The sequence below is a fragment of the Rhodotorula toruloides genome (genome assembly GCF_000320785.1).
Source record: "Rhodotorula toruloides NP11 unplaced genomic scaffold Scaffold34, whole genome shotgun sequence".
Classification (NCBI taxonomy): domain Eukaryota; kingdom Fungi; phylum Basidiomycota; class Microbotryomycetes; order Sporidiobolales; family Sporidiobolaceae; genus Rhodotorula; species Rhodotorula toruloides.
Window position 1 is genome coordinate 72669 of NW_015622994.1, and position 27007 is coordinate 99675.

General features: G+C 63.3%; 12 protein-coding genes across 12 annotated transcripts; 4 read left to right on the plus strand and 8 right to left on the minus strand.

Moving 5' to 3' along the window:
* Positions 1 to 559: 559 nt before the first annotated feature.
* Positions 560 to 1733, plus strand: RHTO_05563 (protein of HMG superfamily; the record flags this gene model as incomplete). Its single annotated transcript, XM_016419224.1, has 3 exons — positions 560 to 962; positions 1019 to 1123; positions 1174 to 1733. 3 exons carry the CDS (start codon positions 560 to 562, stop codon positions 1731 to 1733), a joined length of 1068 nt encoding a protein of 355 aa, XP_016269935.1.
* A 61-nt stretch (positions 1734 to 1794) lies between these two features.
* Positions 1795 to 2707, minus strand: RHTO_05564 (uncharacterized protein; the record flags this gene model as incomplete). The annotated part of the gene is made up of 2 exons (XM_016419225.1): positions 1795 to 2477; positions 2539 to 2707. The coding sequence occupies 2 exons, from the start codon at positions 2705 to 2707 to the stop codon at positions 1795 to 1797; spliced, it is 852 nt and encodes a 283-aa protein (XP_016269936.1).
* A 1782-nt stretch (positions 2708 to 4489) lies between these two features.
* On the plus strand, positions 4490 to 6167 carry RHTO_05565 (origin recognition complex subunit 2; the record flags this gene model as incomplete). Its single annotated transcript, XM_016419226.1, has 2 exons — positions 4490 to 5871; positions 5930 to 6167. 2 exons carry the CDS (start codon positions 4490 to 4492, stop codon positions 6165 to 6167), a joined length of 1620 nt encoding a protein of 539 aa, XP_016269937.1.
* Positions 6168 to 6268: 101 nt separating this feature from the next.
* RHTO_05566 (lectin, mannose-binding 2) lies at positions 6269 to 7667 on the minus strand (the record flags this gene model as incomplete). Its single annotated transcript, XM_016419227.1, has 7 exons — positions 6269 to 6421; positions 6481 to 6509; positions 6571 to 6606; positions 6667 to 6781; positions 6846 to 6914; positions 6973 to 7087; positions 7159 to 7667. The coding sequence occupies 7 exons, from the start codon at positions 7665 to 7667 to the stop codon at positions 6269 to 6271; spliced, it is 1026 nt and encodes a 341-aa protein (XP_016269938.1).
* Positions 7668 to 8021: 354 nt separating this feature from the next.
* On the minus strand, positions 8022 to 9985 carry RHTO_05567 (uncharacterized protein; the record flags this gene model as incomplete). Its single annotated transcript, XM_016419228.1, has 3 exons — positions 8022 to 8987; positions 9045 to 9139; positions 9199 to 9985. 3 exons carry the CDS (start codon positions 9983 to 9985, stop codon positions 8022 to 8024), a joined length of 1848 nt encoding a protein of 615 aa, XP_016269939.1.
* An 829-nt stretch (positions 9986 to 10814) lies between these two features.
* RHTO_05568 (uncharacterized protein) lies at positions 10815 to 13698 on the minus strand (the record flags this gene model as incomplete). Its single annotated transcript, XM_016419229.1, has 3 exons — positions 10815 to 10844; positions 10904 to 12207; positions 12267 to 13698. The coding sequence occupies 3 exons, from the start codon at positions 13696 to 13698 to the stop codon at positions 10815 to 10817; spliced, it is 2766 nt and encodes a 921-aa protein (XP_016269940.1).
* A 712-nt stretch (positions 13699 to 14410) lies between these two features.
* Positions 14411 to 15335, plus strand: RHTO_05569 (RNA binding protein; the record flags this gene model as incomplete). Its single annotated transcript, XM_016419230.1, has 5 exons — positions 14411 to 14428; positions 14485 to 14548; positions 14677 to 14700; positions 14766 to 15168; positions 15272 to 15335. 5 exons carry the CDS (start codon positions 14411 to 14413, stop codon positions 15333 to 15335), a joined length of 573 nt encoding a protein of 190 aa, XP_016269941.1.
* A 343-nt stretch (positions 15336 to 15678) lies between these two features.
* Positions 15679 to 17204, minus strand: RHTO_05570 (NADH oxidase; the record flags this gene model as incomplete). Its single annotated transcript, XM_016419231.1, has 5 exons — positions 15679 to 15882; positions 15942 to 16320; positions 16383 to 16705; positions 16765 to 17061; positions 17124 to 17204. 5 exons carry the CDS (start codon positions 17202 to 17204, stop codon positions 15679 to 15681), a joined length of 1284 nt encoding a protein of 427 aa, XP_016269942.1.
* A 418-nt stretch (positions 17205 to 17622) lies between these two features.
* On the minus strand, positions 17623 to 19785 carry RHTO_05571 (aspartyl aminopeptidase; the record flags this gene model as incomplete). Its single annotated transcript, XM_016419232.1, has 11 exons — positions 17623 to 17731; positions 17792 to 17861; positions 17924 to 18096; positions 18154 to 18198; positions 18255 to 18532; positions 18588 to 18849; positions 18903 to 19041; positions 19095 to 19128; positions 19181 to 19430; positions 19487 to 19614; positions 19783 to 19785. 11 exons carry the CDS (start codon positions 19783 to 19785, stop codon positions 17623 to 17625), a joined length of 1491 nt encoding a protein of 496 aa, XP_016269943.1.
* A 120-nt stretch (positions 19786 to 19905) lies between these two features.
* RHTO_05572 (uncharacterized protein) lies at positions 19906 to 21587 on the minus strand (the record flags this gene model as incomplete). The annotated part of the gene is made up of 5 exons (XM_016419233.1): positions 19906 to 20016; positions 20080 to 20436; positions 20522 to 20676; positions 20766 to 21516; positions 21585 to 21587. 5 exons carry the CDS (start codon positions 21585 to 21587, stop codon positions 19906 to 19908), a joined length of 1377 nt encoding a protein of 458 aa, XP_016269944.1.
* Positions 21588 to 21882: 295 nt separating this feature from the next.
* Positions 21883 to 23022, minus strand: RHTO_05573 (ribosomal large subunit pseudouridine synthase D; the record flags this gene model as incomplete). The annotated part of the gene is made up of 6 exons (XM_016419234.1): positions 21883 to 22002; positions 22061 to 22176; positions 22231 to 22312; positions 22368 to 22604; positions 22662 to 22717; positions 22782 to 23022. The coding sequence occupies 6 exons, from the start codon at positions 23020 to 23022 to the stop codon at positions 21883 to 21885; spliced, it is 852 nt and encodes a 283-aa protein (XP_016269945.1).
* A 116-nt stretch (positions 23023 to 23138) lies between these two features.
* RHTO_05574 (translation initiation factor eIF-3 subunit 10) lies at positions 23139 to 26798 on the plus strand (the record flags this gene model as incomplete). Its single annotated transcript, XM_016419235.1, has 3 exons — positions 23139 to 23171; positions 23556 to 26040; positions 26104 to 26798. 3 exons carry the CDS (start codon positions 23139 to 23141, stop codon positions 26796 to 26798), a joined length of 3213 nt encoding a protein of 1070 aa, XP_016269946.1.
* Positions 26799 to 27007: the final 209 nt, after the last annotated feature.

Sequence of the window (27007 nt, forward strand, 5' to 3'; positions counted from 1 at the left end):
CTCTCATTAGGGTGACCCGCCCCGACGTCGGGTCAACCTTCATCTGCCTACAGCGCTATTTGCAGCCGACTATCGATCGACCCGTACATTTGGGAACGATTCTGCAGCGGCAGGGGCGCCGCCCCCCGCGACGACTTTTCTGGTTCTCGACGTCCACCGCTCTTCCGCCGGACGACCTCCCGCTGCCGCGCTTGCTCGTCCCGACTCGGTTCCCCTTTGTCCAATGAATCGCTTGTCATTCGAAGATCTCGCCGCAGCGCCTGCCACGCGCGTGAGGGGATGCACCCATACTGTAACTTACGTACGGGAACGATCCTCTCGCTCGAAGCGTAGCGGGCCGAGCGGGATGCGCTCGCGTCAGCCCGACGGGCTCACGCCAAGGCGTCCAATAACGCCATTGCTGGAGCGATTGCGGTACGCAGGCTGGGGGAAGGCAACCGGTCCGGACTCCGGCTTGCGGGCTGCACGAGGAGGGACGGGGCCAGCCTGGAGAAGTCATTCTTGCTGCAGCGATCTTTCTCCTCTGCATCTTACTCGACCCCCTACGCCCGCCCCCAGCATGTTGGCGACGACGCCTGCCGACCTCGCTTACGCAGCACACGACCCTGCGAGCTTTCTCTTCCGGCCTGCGCGAGCGTCTCGACCTCCGCCTGAGCGCTGCCCACCTGATACGCTTGCGGGGTTATCGGCGTCCACAGGCGTCGTTGGCGACGGCGGCGAACCTGTAAAGGACGACGAGACCGCCCAGCCCACGACGTCGAGGAGGAAGAGGCGCATCGCGAAGGTCGCAGTCGACGACACTCCGACTTCGCCGCCACCGACGCAGGACAAGCGCGCAAGAGCAGCACCAGCTCGCGATCGGCCGCCCCGTCCTGCCAACGCCTGGATCTGCTACCGCTCAGCGATGGTCCACGAGCTGAAGTCGACGAAGACCTTCGCAAAGCTCCCGCAAGCCGACGTCTGTGAGTCTTCCTCGCTCGCTCTTCACGAGCAGACATCTGATGATGTCCTCCCACAGCCAAACTTGTCGGTCAGCTGTGGCGCGAGGAAGCGCCGGACGTACGGCGGCACTACGAGTTGGAGGCCGCAAAGCGGAAGAAGGAGCACAAAGAGGCTTATCCTGGTGAGCAGCGTCCTCACCTGAGACGGGAATGGCGCTGACATTGATTGCAGACTACGTGTACCGCCCCGTCCGTCGCGAGAAGAGCGAGCGACCCGGTCGCAAGAAGACGGAGGGACCGGTTTCGCAACCTGTGCCACCTTTGAACCGGATGAACGACTTCCCCAGCGTTCTTCAACCTCCCTCGCCGCCGGAGTCGACTGTCCAGTCTCCATCACCAGACGTCCTACAGTTCACCCAGCCGCTGCCGTCGCAACCGTCCCTCCCGTTCTATCCAGCACTTCGGCACGCCAACTTCGACCTCGCTCCCGCACCGCAGCCTCCCAATTCCTTCGCCACCTTGCTCCCGACGCCGCCCGCCGAGTACCGCAGCGACCCTTTCCAGCCTCCTCTCCCTGTCCTCACTCCTTTCACCACCGTTGCGCCCGTCGATCTCGAGCCGCCGAACCCGTACACTCGCTTCGAGCGGACATACCTCACTCCGCCTCTGAGTGCCAGCTCCATCAGCTCCGACTTTGGTACAGATTGCGCCGCGCGCTCGGAGAACTATCTGGACGTCTCAATCACCTCGATAGACCCAAGCCTCCTCGCAGCCCTTGACAGCCCTTTCTGATTTCTCTCCCCCTCCTACATGTCGTCTTGCCCTGCGTGTTGTACTGCTCGGATATTGCAACTCAGCCTCCTGCGTCTGCCTCCGCTCCAGTCTTGTCTGCCGCAGGGTCCTCCTCTCCTTGTCTTCCGGAAGTCTCTTCATCATCCTCGCTAGGTACCGCAATCGCTGCAGGTCTCGCCCGCGCAACCTCCCCCAGTCCAGCAATAACCACATCCCACGCTCTCTGCAGCGTCTCCCACAGCTGTCGGTCGCTCAACTCGAGGCTGACCGCGTTCAGCCAGACTTCTCGTATCCGTTCTAGTCGCGCGAGGTGCTGCTCGTGCGCGTTGGCTTGGGCAGTCGAAGCGCGAGAAGGGGGTTGTGCGAGGAGAGAGTCGAGGAGGTGCGCTGAGGAGCCGTCGTAGAGATAGCGATGGAGGAAGGGCCATGCGCGTCGACAGGGTATGCTCAGCGAGACGCGGGGGAGGAAGAGAGAGTTATCTGTCGAGGCAACGGAAGAGGGAGGATCTTGTCGGCGGCTGAGATGGGAGAGTTTGGGAGACTGGCAGGCCCAAAGAAGGCCGTGTACGGGCGTCGTATATCGTTCGCCGGTGTCGGAGAAGTCGAGTTCGAGGATATGGGTCGGTGTGGGAAGATGAGCGGGCGGAGGTTTGCAGCGGAAGAAGGAGGTTTGCGTGGCTTCGTCGACGATGGGCGGTTCGTCGAGGATTTCGCAGGACTCGCTAGCTTGCAAGAGGTCTGCCGCTGCAGAGGAAACAAGGTCAGACGGAGACGATCAAGCAGAGAGGTCGGAAGGAGAACTCACCCATGTTGCGCATAACGGATAGCACGAACTCGAGCGGCGCCTTCGAGTCTGCCAAATCCTCGTCCAGCTCGAGGTCGTCCAACGAAACGCGCGGGAAAGCAGGCGGCCTGGGCAGCTCATACGGGATCTGCAGTTGTCGGCCGGCAGATTGTCGCATCGGCGGGAACATGGATGCGATGCGCGAGGCCACCGCACAACCCCCGTGTGTGTGTGAGCGCGAGAAGGGGTACGTCCAGTCAGGGATGCGTCCAAGCACGACAAAGGGCGAGCGTGATGAAGGTTCAGACGGGCGACTTTGCTCCGCGAGGCGACGAAGAGATCGTCCGTTTCATTCCGTTGCTCCTCCTGCTCAGCCTGCAACCTGCTGCTTCTCACTGCCTGCGCGAAGCCTTGCCTGCGCCTGCTTCATCCGCTGCCGGTCCCGCTTCGTCTCCGTCCTGCGTCTGCGCACACCGCGGGAAGACTCCAGCAGCAGATGAAACGTGTCGGAGAATCCAGTGTGCCGCTGCAGGAACACGATGGACGAAGCCAGCGACACCGCTCAGACCTGCCGGGGAGGCAGTCTGCAGGAAAGAGGGAGGCGAAGAGGGAGAACAGTCGCACAACCGGATCTGGCAACGCGGAGGAGCAGTGACGGCGAGGCGGGTGTCAGCTCTCGCACTCCAGGGATCCACGACAAACATAGAAGCCTTAGCAAGGGAGACGGACGGGGCAAGAAGGAGCAGGGCTCGCGCGAGCGGAGGATGCTCTGTCGCTTGTCTTCCTCCCTCGACAGGAGTCTCTGTCCGCCTCCGCTTCTCGACGGAGGACTGCTAAGCACCGTCGTCTTGACGCTCGAGACGGTCCCATCTAATCTGCTGTTCCGCGATGGCAGCGAGCCAGGGCCGTCCAGCAGACTCGAAGGGACCCGGGCGGGGTTTTGGAAAAACAGCGCCCAAGGTCAGCAGACGACGGAGGACTCGTCCTAGTCGTGGTCTTGCGTCGGCGGACGTTGCGCGACGGACGGCGAAGTGCGACGTTCTGCTGGACAAGCCCTGAGTCTCCTAACCTCCGGCGCTCCTACCCGCAGACGCCTGGCTCCGCTTTCTGCGGCTTCTCCCCACGAGCTCGTCGACACCCGCTGGCAGCCGTCCATCCTCAGGCGAGCTTGTCGACGTCTGTCGTCTGCTCCGCTTCCCCGTCTTGGAGCCGGGAACTGCCTTCGCACACGGTCGCCGAGCCTGCAGCGCCTGTCCAGCGTCGTGAGCGGGTCGACACAAGCATAGTGATGGCGGGAAGAAGCGTCGCAGACGCCGGGCAACGGGAACGGAGCAGGATCGTACGGATCGTCTCCTTCGGCGAAAGGCGAGCAGATCCTCGCAACGATGGAGGCTCCCGTTCGACTTGGCCCGCTTCGCCGCTGAACCCTGACGCTCCAGCAGGAGATGTTCTGGCTCGGCGACGATGGTATGCACGCCGAGACCGCTCGGCACCTTGCTTCGCCTCTGCTTTTTCCTCCGTCTCTCGCTCGTCTTCTCGCCGGCTTGCTTATGTATTGCTGTCCGCTGTCAGCGTCCAACTGACGTTCAGCGACTCTAACTGTTCGGAATGTCGCGTTTGCAATGCGGGAACAGACGGCGGCAAGTCTTCCCCTCCTCCTCCTCAGCTACCCGCGCTTCACGTCGTCAAGCCGGATTCCGACCGCTGCCCGTTCGCAGGGTTCGACACCAAGAACGACAAGGTAACAACGACATCGTCTTGGTGGAGGACGAGACTTTGCAAGCGCCGACTTTGTAGAAAAGAAACTCGAGAGAGTCTTCCCGCTTTCCCTGGCCTCGCTGGACAAGCTGGCCCCTCGTACCTACTGTAACGCTTCAGAAAGACGTTCTACCGTCGCTATAAGCTCCTCGAGAGGGATGATCTCTCCTCCCCGTTGACATTCGCCCTTTTGACCTTCGCCCACTCGCTCGCCATGCCACCTCGCAAAGCCAGGGCTGCTTCCACGCCCAAAAAGACGCCTTCGAAGCCGTCTGCCAAGGCCAAAGGCAAGCGAAAGGCGACCGACGCTCCCTCTCCCTCTCCCGCCAAACGACGGTCCCGCAACACGGCGCCGACAGGCGACTCGGACGGGTCAGACGGCGAGGACGCGTACAGGGACGACGATGGGCCTGCTACGTTCGTGACTGCTTCTGCAGGGGACGCGTACATGCTCTACTCGACCCAGACGAGCAGGACGACCGACACGCTCCTCTCGACCTCGATCGACCCCGCTTTCACCACCGCTACGTACCAGGCTGCGCTGCGCAAGTTCGATGCGGCGCTGAGTGCTGGATTTGACGCACTGCGCGAGGCGAGCCAGGTGCGGGTTCAGCGGGCGAAGGAGCGGTTCTCGCGGTGGATGTGGGAGATGGACCAAGGCTTCAATATCCTCTTGGGCGGAGTGGGGAGCAAACGTACGGTGCTGAATGCGTTTGCGGAGAAGGCACGGACGCGCGGAAACGTGGTCGTGATTAACGGCTTCGACACGGCCGCTACTCTCGTCGACCTTGTCACGGCTCTCGAGGACTTGGTCAGGGCTCAGGGTGGGCAGGATGCGGACGAGGAGGACGAGGAGGAGGTTGCGAGTCCGCGCAAGAGGCGGAGAATCGCGGCGCCGGCTAAGGCGAAGGGCAAGGGGAAGGCTTCGACGGCCTACTCGACCGCCCGAACCGTTTCTGCTCTCGAGTCCCGCGTCCGCCGTCTTTGCGCGTCGATACAAGCCGCAGCGAAGGCTCATCCGGCATTCAAACCCATTTTCCTCGTCATCCACTCGCTCGACGGCCCTTCCCTCCGCCTGCCCAAAAACATCTCGCTTCTCGCCCTCCTTGCCGCGCAATCGCACATCCACCTCGTCGCCTCAGTGGACCACGTCCGCGCATCACTCATGTTCCCTACCGCATTCGTTACCGCACGACCTCCCACGACTCCCTCAGCCGAGACGAGCGCCGAAGCAGCGGACCTCAGCCTCTCCTTCCGCGCCTTCACCTTCCTACACTACGACGTCTCCACCCTCCTTCCCTACGACGTCGAAGTCGCCTCTCTCGGCACGCTCTCGCACCTCCTTCCACCATCCATCTATCCACCCCTCTCCTCCTCACTCGATCCAACAGCCTCCTCCCTCGCACAATCCGCAACTCACGTCCTCGCAAGCGTCACAGACCGCGCGAAGCGGCTGTTCAACCTCCTTGGCCAGGAGCAGGTCAAGATGGCTGAGAGTTTGCCCCGTGAGGTGGAGAGGGCGATGCGGTTGACTGGCGGCGCAGCGGCTGGAAGGGAGGCGGAGAAGGCGCCTGTTGTCGCTATGACGCTTGCTTCGTGCGTTCCTCACCTCCCAATCCGGTCGAGCGCACACTGACGCTTCCCACCTGGACAGGCTCAAGGAGAAAGCCACAGACGAGCTCATCGCAACCCACCGCGACCAAGTCGACGGCTTCCTCTCCGAATTCAAAGATCACGGCGTCGTGCGCAGCTCGAATCAGGCGCCTGAGATTATTGAAGGCGTCAATGACGACGAGGATGGACAGGCGGAAGAGGGTGGAGAGTGGGTGTGGATCCCGCTTGCGAAGGAGGCGCTTGAGGAGGTGTTGGAGGAACTGGGTGTTGAGGAGTAGTCGGTGCAACAAGCTGTTCTCTCCGCCGCGAGCGCGAGCGAGCACGCAAGGCTGGGTATCGTCGATGTTGCGATTGCAATGGCCTCCCCGTCTGCCGCCGCTCAGAACCGCTTCGCGTTCCTCGCCGCCTTGCGTCCACGGAATGCCATGACACCTACGACCACGACGACGAGCAGGAAGACCCACTTGAGGATGCGGAAGAGCGAGGAGAAGAAGGATGCGCCGGGGACGCCGCGTCTGGGCGGAGGGGAGTTCTGCGAGGGAAAGGTATGTCAGTGTGACCTGGTAGCGATTGCATGGAGAACAGGCGCACGGCTGAAGCGGAGGCGGCGTGGTAAGCCACTGTAAGGGCAAGGATGGTCAGCGCAGCTCAACGGCGAGCATCCGAAAGTGTAGGGCGCACCGTTCGACGTCGTTATAGAGATGATGTCGTGATTGTCTGCGAGAAGAGACGCCTGTAAGAAGGCTCAGCCTGGACTCGAAAAGCGACTGGACGCACCGCTGACATCGCCTGTGACGGCCGAGAAGCCCAAGAACGGCTGTGAGGGCAGCTCGACGCCCTCGACCGCAAAGCACGTCGTCCACTCGTCCCACTTGGCGTGCTGGATGGCGAGCTGCGAGGGCGGAAAGAGGTCAGTCACTCGCTCGAATCGCGAAAAACCGGCCAGAACTACTCACCTCGAGGAAGCGGCCCTTGAAGTAGGTGATGCGCGCCTTAGCCGTCACGTCTGTTCGACGGAAGTCGATCTGCAGCCCGAACGGGTCAGCGACGGTCTAGAAGGTGTTTCGCGATGTGCAAACGCACCGAGCAAGCGCCAATCTCCTGACCCTGGCCGTCCTTCCCGACGTCGTACGACTTGGTGCCGTCGTTCATGATGCCGTAGATGCGAGGGAAAGAGTACGAATGCCGCGAGTTGGCGCTGCGAGGGAAGGGACGGTCAGAAAAGCGAGTCTCTCGCCGACAGAGAAGGGAGCGGCGACCGGCACGCACTAAGTGTCGAAGAAGATGCCCAGCCCGTCCCAGTAGTCGATGTTGCCGAACGCAGGCCCCATCCCAGCGCGCCCCTTTGTCAACCACACCGCGAACCCGTCTCCGTGCAAGGTGTTGCTCTTGCCGTCGACACGGAACTCGAACTCGACCTCGAACGAGTTGGGCGCGAGTGCGAGTCGCGACCACAGCCATCCAGACTGCGACGGCCTGTCCTGCGTGAGCCGGACGTGCTTGTTCGTGTTGATGATGGTCGAGCCGCCAAAGTCGAACCAGCGGTTCTGCAGGTCCGAGTCGACGTACGGAGCGTACAGAGAGTGTGTCCGCAGCGGCACCGTCTTCTCCGTGTTGGCCCGCAGGCTCACTGCCGCCCCCTTTCCTCCTCCTCCAGACCCCGACGCTGGTGACCCTCCCTTTGCGGCCGCAAGCAACCCTGGTGCGCTCGCTGACACGAGTAGCAGTGCTAGCAGCATTCTGAGCATTGCTCGTGGTCGCAGTCGGTCTGTGGGCATGGCGACGGGTGGAGGAACGACGCGAGGTGGAAGTGCGGCGAGTGGGGAGACAAGGTGGAAACGGTCGCGTCGCTGCGGTAGTGCAGGCGTCTGACGGCGTTGACTGGCGAGTAATGAACAAGGAGCAAACCCGCAAGCCGAAAGAGCGAGGCTTGGACGGTGAGGGAGCTGTGCGGCGACGACGAGGATGGACAGCGAGGCTCGTACTCTGGCTTGAGAGTGGTCAAATGTAAGGTAGTAATGCATGCGAAGCAACAACACGTGGGTACGAAAAAGAAATGCTTGGGCCAGCGAGGGCATGATTCCGACTCCTCCGTCCTCCTCCTTCAGTGCGTCCACACCCCCTCGCAGCCCTTACAGGTCCGGCAGGTACTTGGCGAGGTCGCGCGCAAAGCTGCGGGCGAAGAGCAGGTCCTCCGTATTGAAGACGCGCCGACTGTCTTCCGCAAAGCATCCGAGGAGGTACCCCGTGTTCCCCTTCTTGCCGATGCGGACGACGAGACCAGTTGAGAAGTCGCCGTCGAGGACTTGAGCGTCGTCGTTGACGTAGAGGACCGACGCTTGGGGCGAGTTGGCAGCCTCGATGTGCGCGTCGAGGGAGAAGAGCGGAGGAGGGATGGGCGTGCCGTACGACGAGAGAAGGCGGACGGGTTTGGCGGAGCGAGAGGCGAGATCGACGGAGACAACGTAGGCAAAGTCGATCTCGATTGACTCGGCGACGAGCTGCGTCGAGAGGTCGAGGACGGAGCCGACCTCAGGCGGGACGTTGTCGGCGGGAGTAGCAAGGACGCCCGACAGGTTGTCCGCTCGCGCGCCAAAGACCGGCATGTTCGACGTCGCGCGCAAGTCACCGAGCGAGGCGCTCGAGCCGATTGACTCGACGAGCGAAGGCCTTCTCGGTTCGCGCTCCGAGTCTGCTTGGGCGAACAACTCGTCCTCCGCCGTGTCCGTCAAGTCGAGCATCGACATCGTAGGCGTGAGAGGCGGCGTAGGCATCTCGACGACCGTGTCGAGGTTCTGCTGCTGCGACGAGACCTTACGAGCGAGCTTGTTCCGTCGCGCAAAGTCGCCGCGCTTCTTCGACAGCTCCTGCCAGCGCTCCTCGCGCTGCTCTTCGGCGAAGCGCTTGATCTCGTTCGATGCCTTGTCCGCCATCTCTTGAAGCTCGCGCCGATCGTCCTCGCTGAACTTGACTCGAGGTTTCTCGCCGAGCAAACAGAAGATGCCGCCGGGATAGGCGCCATTGTCGTCGCCGAGCGAGGCGGGCAGCATGATTGGTGCAGCTGCATAGAAGCCCTTGCTGTACGCGCCGAAGCCGTTCTGTCGAGATCTGACAGTCAGAGGAAGCCTCGGACGAGATCATCGCAGGAGACCCACCTTCTCGAAGCGCCAGTCTTGCCCAAAGTCGAGGATAACGAGAGGGTCCTTCGTCCCCGTCGACGCCTTCAACATCGCGTGACTGCAGGCCGTGACTGCGGTAGAAGGGTTGTCAGCGCAAGAACGAACGGGGAGAAGAAGGAGAAGGTCGCACGCTCTCGAGGAACGTCGTCGCGCTCTTGCAAGAACTCGCACGTCTCGTCCGAAAGGAAGACCTGCTTGTCGCGGTCCATGAGCGAGACGGTCGTCGCATCGACGCCGAAACGTTGCTTGGCCTCCTCGGCGAGCTTCTTCAGGGCAGGATAGACGGGTCCCTCGTGCCGCTTGATCGCCTCGCCGACCGCCTCCTCGTACTTTGGCGACTTGTCGCCGTCGGGTTCGGGGTAGGAAGGCGGCGCAGGCGATGCAGGCTTGAGCGGGTCCTTTGTCGATCCCCTCCGAGCCGCCTTCTTCGACGGGTGGTTGAAGAGGCCGATCGAGTCGACTGCTCGTTGACGCTTGGTCTCGTTGAGAGGGAAGGGCGCGCGGAATTGGCCGGTCGAGGTGACGAACTCGGACGTGCGGAGGTCGGAGGGAGGAGGAGGAGGGTCGTCAAAGTCGATGAAGCCGTTGGCGTACGCAAAGTTCCACTCCTCCCAGGTCTTGGGCAGCTCGGACGCAGGACTCGAGCTGTTCAGCTTGCACGTCGGCGCCTGCAAGCTCGAGACGCTCGACCTGCTCGTGACGGTGTCGACGGAGGGTTTCCTCGCGATGTGACCGGGTTTCGGTCGGTCCAGCTGGTCCGTTTGCCTCTTTCCGTCGCCCAGTGCGCTACTCGTCGGCGTCGTGTTCTCGGACGAGGGCCTTCGCACGAGCGAGACTCGTCGCAGGGCATTTCCCATCGCGTGAGCAAGCCTGCTCGTCCCCGACGACCTGCGCCGCTCGTCTGCCTTGAACGACATTGTGCTGAAGTGTGTCTGCGTAGCCTGAGTCGCTAGTTGCGGCGGCAGGAGACGAGGCTGGAGGGTGGGAACGAAGAGGAAGGCGGTGCGCTCTGCGTCTGGAGAAATGGAACCAGGCGGGCTGGCGGCAGTGTGCAGGTCGAGTCTGGCGTCGCAGGGGAGACGGGAGGATCAAGCAAGAGTCGCTGTGAGCTGTAGCGGGCGAGGGAGGACGACGGCAAGGAGCGAAGAGCCCACGGGACGGCTCGGGAAGCGAACGACGCCAGCGGGCAAAGGGGTGCACGCCAGCTCCCCGTTCGAGGCCCCTTGGCGTACTTAACGGGATCGCCAGCCTCGCCAGAGCCGCGCTCTCGCCCACAAGCAACCTTCCTGAACAGGCGCACTTCCTCGCGCAGACGCTGTCGCAGCTCTTGAACCGATGCGCGTACGTCGTCTTCATTGCTTGTCGCTCAACCGCGGTCGCAGAGCACAGCGCAGCAACAAACGCAGATCCATCGCCGCCGTCCAAGCGAGGTGAGCGGGGGAGCGAAAATCGAAAGATGGCCGGAACACTGTCTATTGCGCAGATGCCAAGAAGGAGCGACGAATACAACCATACGGAAGGGGAAGCAAAGGGGTGAACCGATAAACAAAGCCGACGAACAAACGGCGGGAACAACGAGGGAAAGTGTCTGTTGTGCGAGGGCAGCATCGACCGCGGTCGGCAAGCGAGGCGGGAGCGCGAGGTGTTGGTTGTTGCGGAGGCGATTGCGAGGATGCGGGCGCTGTAGTGTATGTGCGCGGAAGTCGACGTCGGATAAGTGTCTGTTGGTGATGTATCGGCGAGGGCTCAGACGGTCAAGATGTCGGGCTCGCCGTTCTGCAACGAAGTCGACGTCAGCACAGATCATCGTGAGGGAAGCGAGGGCTGAAACGCACGAAAGGCTGCCTCCATCCGCACGCCCACTCCTCCCTCCCGTACTTCCTCCCCGGCAGCGTGCTCGCGTTGTACCCAAGATGCCGCTGCAGCAGCCTCTCAGTCCCCGCAAGCCCGCTTTTGCCCACCCTCTCGCCCACAACTCCGCCAGGCAACCTCGCGCTCCCCTCAGCTCCGCCAACTCCCGGTGCGCAGACCGCGCACTCGGGCAGCTTGCCGCGCAAGCAGTCCTGGATGACCAGATCAGGCGTGTCCGCCCCCTCTCCCTCGCGCTTGACGACGATCTCGCCTCTCGCAGCCGCCTCCTCGCGCGCATAGCCATGCGGGTCATCGTCGCCAAGCAAGAGCGCCGGCAGCCTCGCCGCGATGGACGAGCGGATCGCGAGCCCCGACCCGCCTGTCGCGAGGAACAAACCGCAGTGGCCGGGTGGCGAGTCGGGCGCGTCGGCGAACGGGTCGGGCATGCGTGCATTCGTCGCGACTAGCGCAGCCTGCAACTCCTTCCACGCGTTATCCCAGCTCCGCTCCTTTCCGCGCGCAGGCTTCGCGTCCTCGCAGAGGGGAAAGTCGTCCTCGGTGAGAAGGACATACGCGCCACCCTCGCTCGCGGCGTACTCGAGCCCTCGCGCAACATGCAAGCGCTGGTCAAGGCGATTCTGCGCAGCGAACGCTCGAGGATCTCGGTGCCACTCGATGTAGTGCGCAGCTTTGGGGTTGCTGGCGAAAGTCGACTGGGCGAGCTCGAACATTGGGTGCGAGGCAAAGTGCGTGTAGACGATTACGCGGAGGCGGGACGAGGTGGGCATGGCGAGAGGCGAGAAAGAGGTCGAGTTGTCGCCGAGGAGAGGCGAGGAAGGGTCGGGCAAGGCGCCGAGCCACGATTCGACTGTTTGGATGAGGAAGTCGGGCGTGCCGGGCCGAGGGGCGGTCATGAGGAGGACGGTGAGGAGCGAAGGTTGCTCTGGGTGGAGCTGCGAGAAGGCGAGGTCGGTCTGGATGGGCGAAGGGGTGGGGGAGACGGCGTAGAAAGCGAAAGTCGGGAGGAGGGCGAGTGCGAGGAGGTGGGAGACCGAGAAGGAGGAAGAGGCGGGTTTGGCGGACGTCGCGGGCGGGGTGGCGAAGAAGCGAACGAGCGAGAGGACGAGAGCTCCGACGTGTCCGACGAGAACGGCGGAGATGCCAAGCCACAGGCCGGCGCCACCTTTTGAGACGGGGACGACGAAGTTGGCCGCGAGAAGCGCAGCGTCGAGGAAAGACGAAGAACGGAACGAGAGGAGGTTCAAGGCGAGGAGGAGCGGTGCCAGCCCTGCCCGAGAAACTGTGAGCCTTGGGATGGGACGAGAAGGTGAGGAAAGCAAGACGCACCTGCTCCAACCTCGTGAATCGCGCGGGTAGAAAAGAATTGCGGATGCGCCCAGCCGAGCACACGTCCGAATACCCAGCTCGCCAGTACCCGCACGCCGACAATCGCTGCCCAAGCGACTCCTGCCACCGCAACTTTCGACCGTGCGCTTAACGACGTTGTCCGTCGCTCAAGCCGCGCGGCGAGAAAGAGGGTCGTTGCGGCGAGCACGACACCTGGGAGAGATGGCTGCGCAAGGAGAGGCGCGAGAGCGGCATTGGCTGATTGGAGGACGAGAGACGCGGGCGTGTCGGCATGTCGCAGGGGAACCGGCGAGAGCGGGGTAACGAGCGGGATGGGCGAGAGATACGAAGCGAGGGAGATGGTGGCGGAGAGGATAACGATAGTCCGAGTGAGGGGCGGAGAAAGCGTCGGAGGTTTCGCCGCGGGTTCGTGCTGATTTGGAGACTCGGTCTTCGAGTCTGTCGAAGCGAGGGACGAAGTCGATCTGCGCTTGGTCGGCGACGGTGGGAAGGAGACTTTGAAGGACGACTCGCGGGGACGATTCCGCCGAGGGAGGGTGTGTCGTCGCGAGAGGAAAGTAGCGGCAGCATCGACCACGTCCACCTGCTTCGTCAATCTCCGCCTCTTCCGCTGGAGCGACAGACGAATAGCCGCCGAATCCGACTCGCCGCACTCGCTCGGCTCGGGCGAGGAGCGGGAGCTGGACGCCGAAGTCGACGGCGTGAGCGAGTCTGGCGGCGAGAAGAGCGAGTCGAGGCTGTCGAAGGACGAGTCGGCGTCGTAGGCGACGTCGAGCGCGAATACTGGTTCTTGTCCGACGTCGGGCGACGACTGGACCGACTCGAGGAGGCGGCGTTCGAGCGAGCGCGTCTTCCGCCGCCAGTACGCCCCGTCGGCCTGCTCCTGCTCGGCCACCTTCCACCCGCGCGAGTCGAGCGCAGCCTGCACTCGTCGTTCGGACCGCGCACGGAACGACTCTGCGACGCGCTGGCGCCATGCGGCCGCTCGCTCGTCGTGTTCGGCCGGAAGGGGCGACTCGCAGAGGGGGTCGGCGTCGGCGTCGGGCGCGTCGCTGTCGAGCTCGTCGAGAGTGCCGTACGCCGAGTCGCTCGCGCTGCCTGACGCGGTGAGCAGGCTCGTCGTGCTCCCGCTGCCATCGCGCCTCGCTCCCCTCAGCGGGTACAGCAAGTCGGCCGCCGTCGCATCTGTCCCTGCGCCCGACCCGCTCGCCCTCCGCTGCCTCCGACTCCACGCGTCGTGCTCTACTGCGTCGTCTGCGCCGTTCTCGTCAGCGCGCCACGGTGCGGGCGAGTGTTCGTCGAGCTCTGTGAGGGTGCTGCTGCGGGGTCTGCGCGCGTGCGAGAGCGCGTCGTGGACGAGTGCCGGGTGCAAGTGCGTGTCGACCCTGAGCGGGGACGGTCGTCGGTGCATGCCTCTGTCCACACGGGGCGTCCACAGGCGAGAGGTGGCCAAAGAGGGAAGGTTGTTTGGCGCGAGGCGGAGGACCCGACGACGGGCTCGAGGCGGGTGGCTGGTGGCCTGGGTGGGCTCCTACGTTCTCTCTTTTCGTACTGCCCGCGTGCTCGTGTCGTCTGTGTGCGTGTGTGGCGAGAGAGGGAGGGTTGCCGCCTGCTTGAGCGAGATGTCGGCCGGATGGCGAGGCGCGAGCGGGTCGACCGGGGATTCCGGTGTGGCTGCGAGTTGTGCGTGCGCAGTGTCGACTGACGAGAACAGCAAGCAGGGGAACAGCGGCAGCACACGACGGGGGGAAGAGCGGCGGAGGAGAATTCGCGAGGACGTCGACTCGCGACACCGCCCAAGTTGGGCAGGAGTGGCGGTTAAGCTTTTGTATTCCCTCAATACACTCGAGTTGTATTCAGCCTTGTATTCGACGTTGTGAGCGAGTTGTCGTCCTCGTCGCAGGACCCTCGTTCGCCCGTTCTCGTCGTCCACTTGACCGTTCGCAGTGGAACAAAGACTGGCGTGTGCATAGCGTCGAGTAGGGTGTCGAGAAGAGACAAGCACGCGGAACAGGGGGATTTGGACATGACGTAGACGAGATCGCTCCCTCGGTTCGCCCGCTTTCCTCTCCTCGCTCGCTCACAAGACCACAACACTCGCAAACGACTACCCGAACACCAACATGCACTCCTTCCACAAGGTAGGGACGCTTAGGAGAAACTCGAGGAGCGCCAGGCTGACCCCCTCGCTTCGCAGGCCGTCTACAAGCCCGACTCGATGAGTACCGACGAGTTTATCATCATCCTTGGAGACGTTGCGGGTGCGTGCAGCTCTTGCCAGTCACTGCGTCGTCGCATAGACGCCGCCACAATCGCTGTCGTCGCTGCTGTCCACCCCGCTGACCTTCGTCCACGTCGCGTGCCCCCGTCGTCCGTCTCGCTCACACAGCTGCTGAGAAGTGGAGGGGCGGTGGTGCGTGCTGTTTCGTTCCACTGAACTCTTGCTCGTCGCTAACACTCGTTCACTCCTCCGCGCAGACCGGTACGCTCTCCTCTTCCCCACCTCGTCACTCCCCCTCCCCGACCCACCCTCCCACGACGCCCAGCAATTTTTCCACCTCTCCTGCTCCTCGCATCGACGCCATCTTGACCACCCACGAACCCTTTCGACGTTGCGATCAATCCGCGACCAGTTCCTGACCTCCGCTCGCTCGTTCCGTTCCGCACACAGCTCCATCCCCCTCGTCGAAGTCGTCGACTCGTTCGACGTCTTCCACACGGGCCAAGGCTCGCAGGGAGTCTTGAGCCGCGCCAGCAAGCAGGAACTCGAGAACATCTTCTCGACCACGAACGAGGACGAGATTGTCCAGATTGTCCTTGAGAAGGGCAGGATCGTCTCGAGCAACACGCCGCACCAGTGGGCCGGAACGAACGACCAGCGGTACGTTCCCGTTGCATGCGAATGCGTATCGTCGTGCCGTCTCGAGTGGCGAGAAGGCGGCAGGCGGGCTCCAGACAATAGCTGACACGCTCTCCTCGCGCAGCTCCGGCTCGTACCAGACCGCACACGGCGCCAACGCCGGCAAGTCGGGCCACGGCGGACGATGAGCGCCTTTACGCTTGACGGACTGAAGGGCAAACGGAGGATCGGCCATCTCGCATCGACTCGAATCAAACAATCCAAAGCAGTAGCAGTTTTTCCTGAATTCAAGGCTTCTTTCGCATCATCGCCGAGCTTTGGGACACTGTTGCGTCGCGAGCGTTGCGAGGACGAGGTTGGCTGTGAACTTCCTCGACCGCGTGCTCAACAACGTCCTGCTTCCTTCTCGCTCCACCTCTCGTTGCCACACGACGCCTGCTATGGAGATGCTCAATGCGAATACGTATTGCGAGCGCGTCTAGCTCGTTTCGAGTCTACAGGATATCTACACGTCTACCTCTCCCCGCCCGTCTAAAGCTTCCCCTTGTTCTCGCTCTTCTCATACGAAGTCTTGACGTCCTGCTCCTGATGAGGCTTGTCCTCCTTCGGCTTCTTGCCCTGCAACACTGCGAGGACTTCCTGCACGACCTTCTCGTCTGCCAAGTCGGGGATGGGCTTGCCAGTTGCGATGGCGCCGATTTGGACGATCGAGGTGCCGGTCTGGACGGCGTTGGGCTGCGAGGGGGTGCAGAGTCAGCAACAGACTGCAGGAGGAAGGGAGGAAAGCGACGTACCGCCTTGTTCTCCCGCGCGGCGTCCTTCTTCCCCTCGATCATCTCCCTGATCAAGTAGGGTTCCGCCGTCAAGGGCCTCGCAAGTCCCACAACATCGCATGAGTGCTCCTTCAGCGCCTGTTCCATCGCCTGCTTGGTCCTGAACCCTCCCGTGACAGCCAACTTGGCGTTCTTGAGCGCCGGTCGGATCTGCTCGGCGAATTCGACGAAGAAGGCCTCGCGCTTCTTGGTCGACTCCTTCTTGTGCTCGAACGCGAGCGACTCGTACGAGCCGCCGGAGAGCTCGATCAAGTCGAGACCGATCTGGTCCAGCCAGATGCAGGCCTGCTTCGACTCTTCAAACGTCAGGCCGCCGTCCGCAAAGTCCGCCGAGTTGATCCTGGGAGAGCGAGCTGGTCAACTCATCGTCAGTCGAAAGAGAAGCGGAAGAGAGCGACGCACTTGATCGAGAGCATGAACTTCTGGTCGGCAACTTGTCGGCGAACCTCCTCAAACACCCGGCGCACAATCCGGAAGCGGTTCTCGAGCGAGCCGCCATAGTCGTCCGTGCGCTTGTTGACGCGCGCCGAGAGGAATTGCGAAAGGAGGTAGCCGTGCGCCGAGTGCGCTTGCATGCCGTGTGCGCCCGCGTCGTACAAGACCTTGGCGCCGTAGCCGAAGGCTTTGACGACGTCGTCGATCTCCTGGACCGTCATCGGGCGGGGCTTGGCGAAGGTCATGCCGCCCATAGGAGGGCACTGGACGTCCGAGGCGGAGACTGGGTTCTGAGAAGCGGGCTCGTCAGCTTCTGCGTCCGTCGGCCCATCGATACAGGCTCACTCACCTTGTTGACCTCCTCAGAAACCTGGCGACCGCCGTGCGTGAGCTGGCCGATAACGAGCGAGCCATGCGCCTTCGCAGCGTCGATCGCGCGCTTCAAGCCCGGAACCGGGTCCCACGACGACCGTGCGTCGATGACGGCGTTCTTCGGCGCCTCGAGGTCGGTGCGGGAGATGGGCAGGTTGCCCAACACGATCACGCCAATGGCGCCCTTGCCCCATTCTTCGTAGAGCTTGATGTACTCGGGCGTGACCTTTCCTCGCTCGTCGAGGTTCGCGGCGTCGTAAGTGCACAGGCGCTCCTGCAGGCGGTGGCGGGTGAGCTCAGATCGGTGAAGATGAGAGAAAGCGCGAGGACACGCACGGTCATGGCCGACTTGAGCGTCGGCGTCGGCGCCGTCAAGCCAGAGTGAGGGAATGTGACAGGCTGCGAGAGAAGCGACATGGTCTATGGCAACAGGCAGAGTCTATGAAGAGTGAAGGAGGAGAGCAAGGGGAAAGGCAGAGGTCGGTGAGCGGCGTCCGAAGGTTCGGACAAGTCTCCGAGCGGCTGCGTCAGCGAAGGGTGGCGATTTTCGCAAAGTCGACGCAACAAGCGAGGCGTCGGTGAAACGTAAGTTAAGTAGGCGCCGGGCTCGTATGCTTTTGGTCGTCCGAATGGCGAATCGAAGCGACACAGTGTCGGAGGCGAAGGCGGAGGAGGGCGAACAGCGCAGACATTCGAAGGCGGCCTTCGACGAGAAGGGCAGCGACAGCCTCAGTTGCACGCCGACGCAGAGCATAGAACGTCGCTGAAGGAGACCAGACGATTGAGCCGGCGAGTACTGCTGCAAGGTTTCGCTGTTCCAGGTTGAAAAAGTCATCTAGTCGACCGTCTCGGCAAGCGTGTCGAGGACGCCAAAGCGCTCAAAAAACTTCTCAAAGAGGTCAATGAGATGCTTGACGTCCTTGACGCCGGCCATCTCGCGGATCCTGGGTGGGAAGAAGCGGTCAGCGAGATGCGGACGGGACGAGGTTGCGCGCTGGACGTACGAATGCATGCTGAGAATGGGCGCGCCGATGTCGACTGTTCGCAGACCGATTTTGGAGACAAGGGGGCCGACTGTGCGGCATGACCGTCATAGGCTGAGCGAGATCCGAAGCGAGAGAGAAAAAGGAGCGCACTTGTCGATCCGCAAGCCATGTCGTTCCGCACCAGATACTCCTGGAGCGGTACTTGCGCCTCAGCAGCAACGCGTCGGAGTGGGAAGACCGTCTGGGAAGTCGTCGCGTAACGCTGCTTCGAGTTGGTCTTGATGGCGATGCCCGAATTGATGAGCGGCTTGTGGTTCTCCTCGCTGTATGTGGGCGTTAGCAACGCACTCGAGACAGCGAGGACAAAGACGAGAACGCACTGCTTGTCGGTGAAGCCGGGGTGAACGGAGTGGCCGACGTCGGTTCTGCCGAAAGACGAGAGTCAGCAGGGCCTGAAAGCGGAAGCTGAGAGCGAACGCACGAGAGAAGGTACGAAGACGCCATCGTGCGCTGATACGCCTCTGCCTCACTTTCACCCTCCGCCTTGAACGCGACCGACACCCGCTCGAAGACCGACTCGATAAAGTTCGACTCGGCGCCGTACGCGGAGACTGAGCCGACTTCCTCGTTGTCAAAGAGGGCGATCATGGACACGCGGCCGTCGGAAGGAGCGGAGGAGGAGGCGGAGAGCACGAGGGCTTCGACAGCGGCGAAGGAGGAGAAGAGGTTGTCGACGCGAGGAGCGAAGATGAACTCGTTCTGCGATCGAGCAGGTCAGCGAAAGAGTATGTTATGGCCATCGTTGGGGACGCACCAGCGCTCCGCCAATCGTCGCCGGCTGGCAATCGAACAAGCTCAATTCAAAGTCGTGAATCTGCGCCGGCGTGATCTGCTCGCCAATCTGCTCGCTCAACTCGCGCGCCAAGGTGTGAAGGAGGATAGGGTGGTGGTGGCTGGAGATGTCGAGCGGGTCGGCGAACGAGACTTCGGCGGATGAGTTGTTCTCTTCGACGAAGGCGCGGTTGAGCTCCTTGCTCGCCAAGGCCACAATCGGAACCTGCTGCGTCTCCGGGTTGCTGTGAGATGCATTCGTCAGCGATTTGCCTGATGAGAGTCGCGCAGGACTCACTAGTGGAACTTGTCGTTCTGGGTGCGCTCGAGGTGGATGGCGATGGTCGGCATGCGCATGATCGGGTTGCGGACATGAACGAGGTGCGACGAGTACTCCTGCTTCGCCTTGCCCGCGGCTCCAGCAAGCGTTACGCGACCTGTCGGGCGGGACGTGAGCTGGAACAAGAAACGAACATAGATTGCGACTCACCGGCAACACCCAAGTCACGGTCCATCCAGGTAGCCTACAGGGCAACATCAGCGACTGCTCAACGTGGCGGAGACCGCTTCACGCACCCACAGGCCGCCGCCATACGTCTCCACGCCAATCTGCGCATACCCAGCCTTTTCCCGCTTCGAGACCGGCTTGACGACAAAGCGAGGCGAGTCGGTGTGGGCGCCGACGACCGAGATGCCCAGTGGCTTGCCGGTCTTGGTCGCGTCGGCGGGAGGAATGGTGAAGGCGATGATGGACGACTGGTTGCGGGTCACGAAGTGCTTGCCGCCGGGCGAGAGCTTGCCTGCCCACGACTCGCGCTCGTGGAGCCTGTCGAACGCGCTCGTCAGCACATCTCCTTCACGCGTAACGGAAGCGAAACACACCGGGTGAAGCCCGCCTTCTCGAGACGCTGGACACACTCGTGCACGGCATGGAATGGTGTGACCGCCTTGTTGACAAAGTCGACGAAGGCCTGGGCGGGCTGGAGTGCAGAAGCCGGAGTCGACATTGTCTGCAGCAGGTTTCGCAGCGTCAGAGCAGCGCGCTGGCGAGAGGTCAGCGGGGACGGGCGATGAGGATGGAGCGGGGATGGGGAAGCGCAAGTGGTCGATGGGGCGGCCGCCGGGTGCAGTGGCGAGTTATGTGTAGCTCAGGTAGCACGACCATGCTGCTCACTCACCATCTAGCGGTTGCGAGGAAGAGGGAGAAAGAGCAACCATGCGGTCGTGCCGACGGACGGGCGGGGGAAGCTGATTTTGGACAACAACAGTGAAGCTTCTATTGCGAGAGAAGTACAGCAAGATCACTGTGTACATGCTAGAACGGGGGAAGAGGCGGAGACGAGGTCGAGGACGGATCCCTGGAGGACGACGCCGTGCTTCACGCAAGCCGCGGCGAGACGCCTAGCCTGGACCTGCGAGAGCACCAGAGCATCAGTCACTTCGTTACAAAGCTGCGGGAGACGAAGGAGACACACCCCAGCCCGAGAAAGAGGCCGTTCCTTTCCATCCACCGCGACCTTGTTGCTCAGCCACGCCGGCTTACACACGTCAAGCTCGAGCAGTTTGAGCGGCGACGTCCCTTCCGCTTCCTCGTCGAACCCTCCCGCTATCTCGGCATCGGCAAAGGACAGACTCTCAACCCACTCCGCAACCATCTCGCACGTCTCGGCAGCGTCTCTGGCGCGCGGACCGTGGAGGGCGAGGTGTTCCAGGCGTTGGAGCGACCGAAGGGATTGAAAGAAGGCTGGCGTGAAGAGGAGGGCGGAAGAGGAGGAACGGAGTGTGAGGGAGCGGAGGGAGGGGTAGAGGGCAAAGGAGGTGTCGAGGTCGCGCTGCGAGCCACTCAAAGCCTTTCTCAGCTACGACTCCACCGGTGGAATACCATTGAACTCCGAAGCAGCGGAAAGCGAGACTCACAGCGAGATACCCGCTCGTCTCCCAGACAAACGTCTCGAGCGAGGCTCTTGCTCGCGGAGGGATGGCCGAGCAGACAGTCGTCGGTTCGGTCGTGAACGCTGTACGCAGCTTGAGCGACTTGAGTGATGCGGGTGCCGAGAGGAAGGCGGAGAAGCCTGTGCGAGATACGCCCAACTCCACTTGTCAGCACGGCAGATCGCGCAGGACTTCGCTGGACGAGACAGTTTGTGAAGCAGCAACGCACCAGCAGCATGCGGCTCGCTCTCCACCTCGACCTCATCTAGCTCCCACTCTCCCTCCTCGAACCCTTCTGTCCCGTCAACGCCCGCGGGCGCCTTGATCTCCATCCTACCCTTCATAACGAGCTTCTGGACGCCTTTCGAATGGCGAGCCAGGTGGCGGAGGGAGGAGAAGGAGAGGCGGGAAGTATGAGGGGTCGAGGTATCGCAGAGCCAGGAGTACGCGGAGGATGAGGAGCTGGGCGAGTCGGGTGTAAGAGTGAGACTGAGAGGTGCAGAGGGTGTGATCAAGGCGCGAGAGGCGCAGAGGTTGGGCGAGGACAGGAGACGGTCGATTTGCGTGACGGGGAGGGCGATGTGGACGTCCTCGACACCCTCGAGCGCGTCAAATACCGCCGTCCATCGGCGCTCACACGCGTGCGCATCGCATATTCCGACGTTATCGCCAGGGGAAATGACCTCAACACCCTTAACCCGCCTGCACGTCTCCTCCTTCACATCTCCCCTCTCAATCGCCTCTCCCAACTTCACCAAACGCTCCAACCCCTTCACCTGCACGAACCTCCACGCATTCTCCCTCGCAAACGGTTCGAGCACGCGACAGATCGGCACGGAGGAGGGCGAGAGACGCAGGGGAGTCGAGAGGGTTTCGGCGGGCTTTGAGGGATTGTGCGGCGGAGGAGAGAGCGAGGGGAGGGAAGGCGGAGGGGTGAAGATGGATGAGAGGAGTTCGGCGGGGAGGGAGAGGATGGTAGGCTGTTCGCGGAGAGTGAGATGGAGGATCAGCTGCCGCGCCTCGGGTCGCGATACTTATCGTGACGCACCATGATACAGGTCGCTCCAGTGCGGGGTACAGGTCGAACGGACACAGGAATGGCGAGAGAGTTGGATTCGGCGAGCGAAGGCCTCTATAGAGGTGCGCGGGTACCGTTCAGGTGAGGCGGTCGCTGGAAGATGTACAGTTGTCGGCAAGGCCTATATACGGCAATCAGAGTTCAGCACGACGTTGAAAGGGAGAGAAGAACAGTAGGTCGCCGAGTCGTCACGGTCGGGCACTGATCGAGACAGCGGACGCACCGACGTCTTCGAACCCTCCTCGTCAGGTCCGCTCTTCTCGCCTCATCATGCCAGCATCTCCTCGGGGATCCTGAGCCCGTGCGACTTGCAGAAACGCTGGAACTCGGCTGATGGAGGCGCAGTAGCCGTGATGGTGGATCGCCGACCCGTCTCCTTCGACCAGGCCTGGATGCGGAGGAACTCGTCAACACTCCGTGCGCGCGCAGGGGACGGAGGGACGCACGTAGAAGGACAATGAGGTGGAATGCAACAGGACTTGGTCGAGCGGGATCATCAGCTCGTTCAGCGCGTCCGCATGAGGAGCGTTCGGAGCCAGCTTGAAGTCGCCAACGACGGGGGCTGCCAGGGGTGCCATCAGCGCTGTGCCCTTTCGGAATGGGCGCAGCGACTCACCCTTGAGCACGTCGGCGCAGTGAACGCGCAGCTGGTGCTTGCGGCCGCTTGTCGGGCTCAGGCGGAGGAGAGAGAAGCGAGACTGGATGTGGGGAACGAGTGAGCGTGCGTTGAAGGGCCTGGACGAGCGTACGCACCGACACAGAGATGCACTGCCATTGTGTGTGCGCCTCGACGCCCTCGTCGTCGCCGCACACCCTCACGCGCTCGAGGTCCATCCGGAGACGGTTGCGGATGTCTCCTTCGAAGCCCGGGCGGAGCTGGCCATGGACGACGGCGAGGTACGTCTTCTTGATCTCGTGACGCTGGAGCTGCTGAACGAGCCGGGCTGCTATCGCCGGCGACTTGGCGAGCAGGAGGGCGCCTGTCGTAGCCTGCGAGAGGGAGGTTGGATGACCGAGGAGGGGCGAAGAGGAGCCATGAGAACGCACCTTGTCCAGCCTGTGTACGGCATGCAGCGTGGGCGACTCTGGTCGTGCCTTCAAAGCTGTTCGGAAGGGGAAATGCTGTGTGAGCGAACGGGAGAGGCGACGAGAGGAGAATGAACGAACTGTCGAGGAGACCGTCCCACCGCTTCCTCGCCGGAGAACCGTGCTGTCCTTGGAGTGCCACATTAGACGGTTTGTTCAGGACCAGATGCCTGTCGTCCTCATAGACGATGCGAGGGACCAAGGGAGTCTCGGGGACTGCCTTGAGGCGTGCGATGGCAGGCCTGCTGGCGTGTCGTCGCAGTTCGAGCGGTGCCGACTTGACGAGTGCCTTCTTGGCTGTCTGGTGGAGCAGTCCAGCCATCCAAACGAGCACAGGAAGCTGCGTGAGAGCGAAGTTGGGTGTCGTCGAGGTCGAGGAGAGCAAGCTGAGCGAGTCGCCCTCTGCACGCTCGCACGCTCGCACGGGCTCACGCAGAGATGCTCACGACACGCCCAGAGCTCGTCCTGCGCGTACGTCTACACCCTCGCACGCTCGAACGGACCGCGCGCGCCCTCTCTATCCCGCTCGCGGCCCGACCTTTTTCTGAAGGTGGTGACAACGGCGAACACGGCATGCGGGAGGTTGAGGTTGCGCAGGACGCTAGTGCAGGAGTCGGAATGGCCAGCGAGGACTTTGGCAGGGTCCAGGACGGTCTGTGGGAGGCAGGAGGACAGCTGCGACTCGCATCAGCACGCGTCAAGTCGAGCTCTCGCGGGCGGCTGCTACGCGGCCAGGGGCTGCGCTGAGGAGAGCGATGGACTGTGATGATCTGCCATGCTGCTGGAACAGTGCGCACCCTCCCACAAGTCGAGACGAGCGAGCTGACCTCGTTCCCTTTCGACCTCCGTCGACAGCGCGCAGATGAGCTGCTCTCGGTTGGCCAGCCGATGGCGGCCCTGTCGTCCATCTCCGAGGTCTTCTCGAGCAAGCGCTTCCGCAGCACGCCGCTCTCGACCCTCGAGCCCATCATGGTCCGCTTCCTCGAGCTCTGCGTCGACCTCCGCAAGGGACGCACCGCCAAGGACGGCTTGATCCTCTACAAGAACGTCGCTCAGAACACCTCGGTCCAGTCGGTCGAGGTCACCATCCAGAAGCTCCTCGAGCTCTCGCGCAACAAGCTCACGGACGCTCTCGCCAAGGTCGACGAGCTCGAGGGCGAGGCTGCCGGCGAGGTCGAGGACCTCGAGGCTGCCGAGACGCCTGAGAGTATCCTCCTCGGTCTCGTCAGCGAGGAGAAGAGCCGCGACCGCACCTACCGTTCGATCGTGACCCCCTGGCTCCGCTTCCTCTGGGAGTCGTACCGCACCGCGCTCGACATCCTCCGCAACAACGCTCGCCTGGAGGTCCTCTACCAGTCAGTCTGCCACGAGGCGTTCCAGTTCTGCCTCACCCACCAGCGCAAGACCGAGTTCCGCCGCCTCTGCGAGACGCTCCGGTCGCACCTCGCCTCGTCGCAGAAGTACACCCACCAGTCGCACTCGATCAACCTGAACGACCCCGACACGCTCCAGCGCCACCTCGACACGCGCTTCCAGCAGCTCAGCACGGCCGTCGAGCTCGAGCTCTGGCAGGAGGCGTTCCGCACCGCCGAGGACATCCACACCCTCGTCGGCATGTCGCGCCGCGCGCCCAAGGCCAGCGTCATGGCGTCGTTCTACGACAAGATGGCCAAGGTCTTTGCCGTCGGGAACAATTTCCTCTTCCACGCCGCCGCGTACGGCAAGCTGTACTCGCTCCACTCGGCACGCGTCGCCATCGCCGCCGCCAACAACGCCTCGGACGCCCAGCAGCAGGACGCCGAGCTCGAGAAGCTCGCTTCGCGCGTCCTCCTCTCGGCTCTCGCCGTCCCCCTTGGCTCGGGTGTCGAGATCGGCAAGCGCGCCGACGGTGAGGAGGGCGAGTCCAAGGGCCGCCTTGGCCGTCTCGCCTCCCTCATCGGCCTCTCGTCGGTCCCGACCCGCGCCGGCTTGATCAACGACGCCTTGAACCGCCACGCCCTCAAGCGCGTCTCGCCTGAGCTCCGCTCGCTCTACAACATCCTCGAGGTGGACTTCCACCCCTTGTCGATCACGTCCAAGATCGAGCCGATTCTCGCCTCGCTCGAGAAGAACCCCGACACGGCTCGCTACGTTGCCCCGCTCAAGGACGTCGTCCTCGCCCGTCTCTTCCAGCAGCTCGCGCAGGTCTACGCCTCGCTCAAGATCGACCGCGTCGTCAAGCTCGCGTCGTTCCAGGCAGACGGCGAGAAGGACGTCACTCGTCGCCGCGTCGAGCGCTACGTGACCGAGGCGTGCCGCCGTGGCGACGTCGATGTCACCATCGACCACGCGACTGGTTCCATCAAGTTTGACGAGGAGCTCTTCGGCGACGAGGCTGGCCCCGTCGCTTCGACTTCGGCCAACTTCGACTCGGTCAAGACGCTCCAGCCTTCGGCTTCGACCCTCCTCCGCACGCACCTCACCCGCCTCGCGCAGACCCTCCACTCGACGCTCAACGCCGTCGCCGCACCGGGCTCGACCCCCGCCGACGCCGCCCGCGCCGCTCGCGAGTCGGCGTTTGCCAACCTCGAGACGGCGGTCGAGGACGAGCGCGATCTCGTCATTGCCCGCACAGCCATCATCAAGCGCCGCAAGGAGCTTTCCGACGAGCAGTCTGCGCGCAAGGAGAAGGAGGAGGCGCATGCGCGGTCGATCCGCGCGCAGCAGAAGGCCGAGGAGGACGCGAGGAGGCAGAAGGAGGAGCTCAAGCAGCGCGAGCTCGAGCGCATCCGCAAGGAGGTCGAGAAGGTCAAGGCCGACGAGGCGAAGAAGGTCGCCGAGAGCCTCATCCAGAGCGGTCTCAAGGTCGACAAGCAGAAGCTCCCCGAGCTCTCGGCCAACGACCTCGTCCAGCTCCAGGTCCAGCAGATCGAGAAGGACAAGAAGGACCTCGCCCAGAAGCTCTCGTCCGTCCACAAGCGCATCGACCACCTCGAGCGCGCCTTCCGCCGCGAAGAGATCCCGCTCATCTCGCAGGACTACGAGCGCCAACAGGCGCGCGACCGCGAGGCGTTCGAGGCTGCGCAGGTCCAGCGCGCCGAGCAGCTCCGCCGCCAGCACGCCGAGGGTCTCGCCATCAAGCAGCGCCTCCAGCGCATCTTGCCCGACTTTGAGAAGTTCCGCCAGGTCCGCGAGAAGGAGTCGCGCGAGCACTACGAGGCGGAGAAGAGGCGCGCGGCGGAGGCGCTCGAAGAGGAGAAGGCTGAGAGGAGGCGACAGGTTCTCGAGCAGAAGGAGCGTGAGCGCCAGGAGGCCATCGAGCGCGAGCGCGAGGAGGCAGAGAGGCGTGCCCGCGAGGAGGGTAAGTTGCAGCGGTTCCTTCTATCACTCGTGATCGTTCCGCTGACGATTTTGTTGCTCGCAGAGGAGGCCCGCATCCGCGCCGAGCAGGAGGAGCGCGAGCGCGAAGAGCTCGAGCGTGTCGCCGAGCGTCGCCGCCAGATGGAGGCGGAGGCCGAGGCTGCTCGCAAGGCCGCCCTCGAGCAGCGTCTTGCCGAGCGCAAGGCCGACCAGGAGCGCATCGCCCAGCAGGCCCGCCGCGAGGAGGAGGCTCTCGCTCGTCGTGCTGGCGGTGGTGCCGCCCAGCGTTCTGCGTCCGGTCCTGCCCCCGTCGGTTCGGCCGCGTGGCGTGCGTCGCGCGACGGTGCTCCCCCGGCCCCGTCTGCCGGTGGCGAGCGTCCCCGCTTCACCCTCCAGCCTCGCTCGACTCCCCCTGCCGGTGCCGATGCGCCCGCCGGCGAGCGCCCGCGCCTCAACCTCCAACCCCGAACGGCCCAGGCAGACGCGCCCGCCGGCGAGCGTCCTCGTCTCAACCTCGCGCCTCGCACCGCCCCTCGTCCCGAGTCGCCCGCCGCCGCGCCCTCGCCGCCGTCCGAGTCGCGCTCGTCTACCCCGGCTGGCGGTCGCTACCAACCTCCCGGTGCGCGAGGTGGAGCTGGCTCGCCTGCGCCCGGCAGTGACGAGAGTCGCTCCAGCACGCCTGCTAGCGGTCGCTGGGTTCCGCCGTCGCAGCGGGCTGCCCAGGGTCAGCAGCCTCGCAACGCCTCGTCGCGGTGGTGAGCGTGAGGAAGGGATGCGTCCGTCTCTCGCACCAAAAGCGGAGGCCGTTCTCTCTGTTGGATGGGCTAGCTCTGTAGACTCGTGTGCTTGCATCGCAGCCATCGTTGCTCGCCATAGAAGCTGCCTGTTGACATTGTGCGCGAGACTGGCTTCGATGTGAGCTTGGGAGAGGGTTGGCCACTTAGCACTCGCTCGCCTCGTCCACACGG